Source organism: Lactuca virosa, chromosome 7 (genome assembly GCF_052849685.1).
Source record: "Lactuca virosa cultivar CGN04683 chromosome 7, Lactuca_virosa_CGN04683_v6, whole genome shotgun sequence".
NCBI classification, from domain to species: Eukaryota; Viridiplantae; Streptophyta; class Magnoliopsida; order Asterales; family Asteraceae; genus Lactuca; species Lactuca virosa.
Genome location: NC_136432.1, coordinates 69,111,138 through 69,116,792, shown reverse-complemented (window position 1 = coordinate 69,116,792; position 5,655 = coordinate 69,111,138). Strand labels below are relative to the sequence as shown.

The window sequence follows — 5,655 nt, the reverse complement described above, 5'->3', positions numbered from 1 at the left end:
CGTCAATGGAAAAGTGGAGAAAACGATGATGTGATTTTGAAGAAAGCGCTGAAAGTGTATCAAAAAGAAAACCTGAAAGCTTTCAAGTTTCTTGAAGTTTGGAATTTTGTGAAAGATAACAAGAAATGGCAAAACAGCAAAACATCAGACGAGTATATCGACAGTAGTTCAAAACGCAACAGAACATGTAAGTCCGACCACACTACATCATATGCTCGTGTTCAGTTCGATCTGAACGAAGAGGAACCTATTCCAGTTTCACCACCTTCCCGACCAATGGGAAGAGACAAAGCAAAAAGCAAAGACAAAGGCACATCGTTGGATTCAGATTAGTTGAAAGAAATGGGGGCCGACATGAAGGGTATAAAAGATAGAATGGACAAGATTTTGCAAATTGCTTCTGAAAGAGAGCTTCGGAAACAAAGGGAAAGCGACATGAGAATACTAGAGATGGACACGTCGAATATGATCGGGGACGAGCTACAAATTATTTTGGCGATGAAGGAGGAAGTGAAAAAACATTACACAAATTGTGGCTAACTTCTAGTTTTTTTTCAAGTTTTTAATCGTTTGGTGTTTTTTTTTATTTTTTTATTTTTTTTTATTTTTTTTTATTTTTATGTTTCTAATTTGCTTTTCTAAATTTTTAGGTTTTTTTAAGTTAAGCACTATGTGATATTTTTGTTTTTAATTAATGAAATATTATTTTTAAAAAAAAATAAAGATTTTATCCAATAAAAAAAAAATAAACCCAAATAATGCAATGTAATATTTTATTTTTATTAAAAATGAAGTTTTATTTGATTAAATTATTAGAAAAAAAGAGTGTGGCAACACTCATTGGGTGTGGCAAGAAACCACTTATGTGGTAAAAAATGATGTGGCGCACATGTGGCAGTGAAGGGAGTGCGGTTTCGGTGGCACCATTCCCTCCGGCCTAATAACTAGCTAATGTAGCATTCACTACTACACAATGAACCTTCACCCACAAAAATTACCCACAGACAAAATCCGTGGGTAATTACCCACACATTTGCCACAGATTTTCTACGACTTAAAAAACTCTAATTTACAAAGTATTTCTTACGGATTACACACAGATTACCCACAGAAAGAAATCTGTGGAAAATCCGTGGGAACAATATCGCCATCACCCACGGCTTACCCACATATTGTTTTTTTCATTTTATTTTCATAATCAAAGCATGTTGTCTTCCTTTTCAAATATGGTAATATCGATCTAATTAAAATAATTAAAAATAATCATAACCTTTTTTGTTTTAACCCGTTAAAGCTAATTATAATCATGATTTTAAACCTCAATAAGCAATATCTTGCTGTAGTATAAACATACCAAACAAGTATAAAATGATAACATAACTTATTAAGATTGAGCGGTGGACAACGGCGATAGCCATTTTGTCAAGGTGGACGCCCAGAAACGCCTTGGTAACGGGGAACACCACCCCCCTTCGCCATTATGTGATGCTCCGTGGTGGTGGCCTTGTTAGACAGAAAATATATTTGTTTTCCTTGTAATTATAATGTTACTGAATTTTTAGTTTTTACCATAGTTACTCTTAATTTTTTCACATTTGCATGCAGTGTTATAAATGAAACTTATTTTTTCAAATACATCACTATGGAAAACAAATTAATAAAACTAGAAACAGATTAAAATAAAGATGTTATGCTAACTAAATTAAAATGTATATTAAATCCTTAAAAAAGTTTTAATTAAATTAATGTTGCTAAACTTTATTCAACCCAACTACCATCGGTTAGCAATACAAACGTAAATGATATTATATAGTTTAAAGTTACGGAATTAAATTAATGAGCAAGTGTATATATAGCATGCAGACGATGGAAGTGATGGTGTAAACACATCAATCAAAGAAGCCATGGATCATCATTCATTTGTACAGACCAAAATCTAGAAACCTGTTCTTCCTTACGGCTCTAACACATGATTACATTGGAAAAAGTTTTACTTTCAGTCTTCAGCTACTTCTAGTTCATCTTCTAGTGTCAGCAAACTTAATGGAACCCTAAAAGTACCCTGAGAAAGTCATACGTATTCTACTAGTAAACAGTAAGGAAATTTAGAGTTCTTCAGACCTACCAACTTTCTACATTTCCTATGGCGTGCATCTTCATTGTGGAAGACGGCATGCTCCCGTCTCTGGGAGGATCAAACCACACCGGCAGGTATTCCGATGACGGACTTTGTAACTGCATTCTTTCGAAGTTCCTCACAAGTGCATCCTTCCCCTATCATTCATCAATCATTCTTATATATACATATATAGATATAGATATATAAACTCCTTTTACGATAATAAAACCCATAGAAGTTAAGTAATATATAGATAGATATATACCTGGATTTTGGCACGAGCAACATCGGCAATCTTTTTGCTTTGAAACAAATCCCATCCTTTTCCTTTAATCGACTTCTGAAACCTCCAAGCAGCCTCCGGGGTTGTGAAGTTTACGAACGCATATCCAGCGTTTAAACGATGTCTGCATCAAGATTTATAACTCCATTAACGTGATATTTATATGATCATATTAATTAGGATTGAAAGAGTTAAAAGCTAGCTACCATATATAATACGTACTTGAAATCAACAGGAAGATATACGAAATCGAAGGCTGATCGAACCACGTTTTCGTCCTTCCTGTTTTCTTGCTTGCAATGATCCTCCAGCAACTTCACTAATAGTTCCCTACTGTTTCCGGTTTCATAAGTAAACAAAGAAAGTTCATGTGTATCAGTACCAGTAGAACAATGGAGGAGGAAGAGATGGTAGAGGAGATAAGATTACGTACGTGTAGTTGTTTGGGATGTTTCGAATCATGATGGAAGTGGAATTTTCATCAGGATCTAAAGGTGTGACTTCTCGATAAACCCCTTTTCTCACCCACAACGGTCTACCACCGTCTCTGCGACCATCATCGCCGTCAATGACACGTCCTGCCGATGCAAATCTCTGTCCAGGAGTACCTCTACCTCCTGGAATCCTCGGCCCCTTAGGGACTGGAGTAAGTGAATTCGAATATCTAAAAGAACTTTTCCCAAGCCCGGTCGGAGGCGGTGGTGGTTGGTATGGAGGCAGCGATGGCGATGGCGGAGGGGGAACACCATATGAAGGTTTAAAATGACGGGATCTGGAAGGGTAAAACGGTAATGCATCAGGATTCAATCGACGTGTACCCTCCATTACTTTTGTTAATTTCTTTACTAGTACAGCTGCTAACAAAATCCAAGGGAGAAAAGGGTCGCGGGGAGAAGCTGAGAAGGTAATGATCAATTATGGGAATGGCAAGTGGTGGCGGTATTGGTGGCGCGTGAGGAGGTAAGGGGGTAAGACTCAGAGTAATGATTGTGTGCATTAAATGCATGGATTCGAAAAGAGATTGTGGGCGACGAATGTTTGCCCTGAACACTCTTGAACTTCCCTTTAGTGTTACAGTCGGTTGTCCTTTTTTGTTAATAATATTATTTTGCTATCTTTGATCTTTTATAAATTATAAATTCAGTTGTTTTTCTCGGTAAAAAATTAAATTAACCAAGAACTATAATAAATCATATGAACATCTTAATATATATGTTACTGTGGTGTTTATATCTTATATAACCTAAGAAGACTTTTGTTGAATGTTGAAATGGTAGTATTTTAAGGCTACATAACATGTGTAATTCTGTGTTATTTGCAAAAAATAACATGCACTAAGGGTCGTTTTATGACATGTTGCTCAATTGGGAATGACTTTTCACTTAGCTGGGTTACATCTTATGTTCGTTTGTTTATGACAACGTTTGATCTTCCGGTTGTCATTGTAACCGGTCGTTTTTGGATCCCACCAATACCACCACAAATTGTACTAACAATAAGATAAGGACCAAATGATAATAGACTTACAAAAAAAGTTTCAAGAATCAGGCCCGACTCTAAGAAGGACAGTAGGTACGACCGCACAGGCCCGGAAAAATAGGGCCCAAGTGTTAATCAAATTATATAATAAATAAATAAATATATGAGTGTATTCATAGTTTTACATATAATTTCAACATCCCAAATGGTTTAAGTGTGTCTTCTGTTTAGAGTCAATGTTAGTGTCAACGTTACTCTTGTTATAGCATTTTTACGTTTTTTAAGTCAAGTTATAGTTAAGCCATTACTTTATTCTATATATTTCACAATCAATCTTTCCTTGCAACTATCCATTCGAAACTTCAGCTTTCGATCCCAAGACTACCACAGACCAACAAGTTAGTCACTTTCGTTTTTCGACTGATCGACTGAAATAAACATCAATTGAAATCGAGACTTCAAACTCTCGATTTGAAACGACTGTCGACTTATAAGCTAACAACAATAAAAAATTGAATCAAAATCACTTTCGACTCAAGCTCAGTTTCGTTCCTCACTGTGAATCATTCATTGAATTTAGACTCAAAATCAAAATCAATCTTCAAAGTCAAAATTTAATCTTTCGACAGGTAAACTCGATTTCAACTACTTTACGATCGAAACTTTGAGCTTTCGTTTATCACCAATCAAAATCACTTTCGATTTTCAAATTATCGACTTTCGATTCAACCACAATAATCCACAACTATTGATATTGACGCTTTCGATTTTGCCTTAAACCTTGATTTTCAATTCTCAGCAACGAGTTTCAATTCACAACAAATTTCGATTCCATTGAATTAGATGAACGAAGAACATAGCAACGATGCCAAAGTCAATAACCAAAATCGAGATCCAAAATTGATACTCAAACACCATTATTCACAACTCAAACCCTTCGTTATCATCCACTAAAAATAGACCAACACTATTTCCTGCTTCACAATCGACTGACCACTAACACGAGATCGAATCAAACTATCAAGAATGAAAATGAATCTGGAATTACAAGTCGAGTTCCTTCTTCTGTTTCGTCATTGATCACAAATCGAAAATGAAAACCAAAAACAAAATCGAATATCCAACATTGAAATCTACTCAATCTAAATTCTTCTTCTCGTTGCGATAACAGTCAACTCTTCAATTGTAATCACAAAAACCCTTCGATAACAGTGAACGAAGCAAAGATTTTGGGCTAAAAAATTAAGTGATGAACAGTAAGAATTTGAAGTAATGGGATCAAATTTTATGGATCAAACGAATAGACAGTTTGATCGGGCTCGAAAAATTGAAAGAAAATGAGACTGGGCTCGAAAAATTTAATCAAACGAATAAAAAATTTGATTTGTTTCGAATTTTGATCAAACATGGATCGTTCATCTTCGGATCTTCAAAAACAATGTATCGGTATCAACAAGATCTTTTTGGAATCCATTTGAAAATTTGAGATGCCTCCTTGAAGATTCTTTTTCCATTTGCAATACATGAATCGAACATGGAAGATCTAGGTTCCTTGGCTGGAATTAGAAAATTTTCAAATTCCACATTGTACCATCCATGATGCACATTGTACCATCCATGAAACTTCTTCTCATTTCTCCAAGATCTAACTTTATCTTCATGTTGAATTCGAGAATCTTCAACAATTTTGGCTTTGGAATTCGATACCATAGCAACATTTGATGATTGTTGCTTAAGAATCCAAATTTTCTTCACTGATTTCGACATCAAACCA

General features: G+C 35.2%; 1 protein-coding gene across 1 annotated transcript; it reads right to left on the bottom strand.

The window, feature by feature from the left end:
- Positions 1-1,996: 1,996 nt before the first annotated feature.
- LOC145126751 (protein MEI2-like 6) lies at positions 1,997-3,235 on the bottom strand. The gene is made up of 5 exons (XM_079062057.1): positions 2,836-3,235; positions 2,625-2,735; positions 2,385-2,526; positions 2,137-2,274; positions 1,997-2,062 (listed from the first exon to the last, which is right to left on the bottom strand). Exons 1-5 carry the CDS (start codon positions 3,225-3,227, stop codon positions 1,997-1,999), a joined length of 849 nt encoding a protein of 282 aa, XP_078918183.1. The 5' UTR covers positions 3,228-3,235.
- Positions 3,236-5,655: the final 2,420 nt, after the last annotated feature.

What these genes read in the sequence shown, in the direction of transcription:
- LOC145126751 (XM_079062057.1), bottom strand. Translation starts at nt 3,227, where the DNA reads ATGGAGGGTACACGTCGATTGAATCCTGATGCATTACCGTTTTACCCT. An exon ending in AACATCCCAAACAACTACAC is followed by an intron (nt 2,736 to 2,835) that starts GTACGTAATCTT and finishes AACCGGAAACAG; the next exon opens with TAGGGAACTATTAGTGAAGT. An exon ending in AGATGCACGCCATAGGAAAT is followed by an intron (nt 2,063 to 2,136) that starts GTAGAAAGTTGG and finishes TGACTTTCTCAG; the next exon opens with GGTACTTTTAGGGTTCCATT.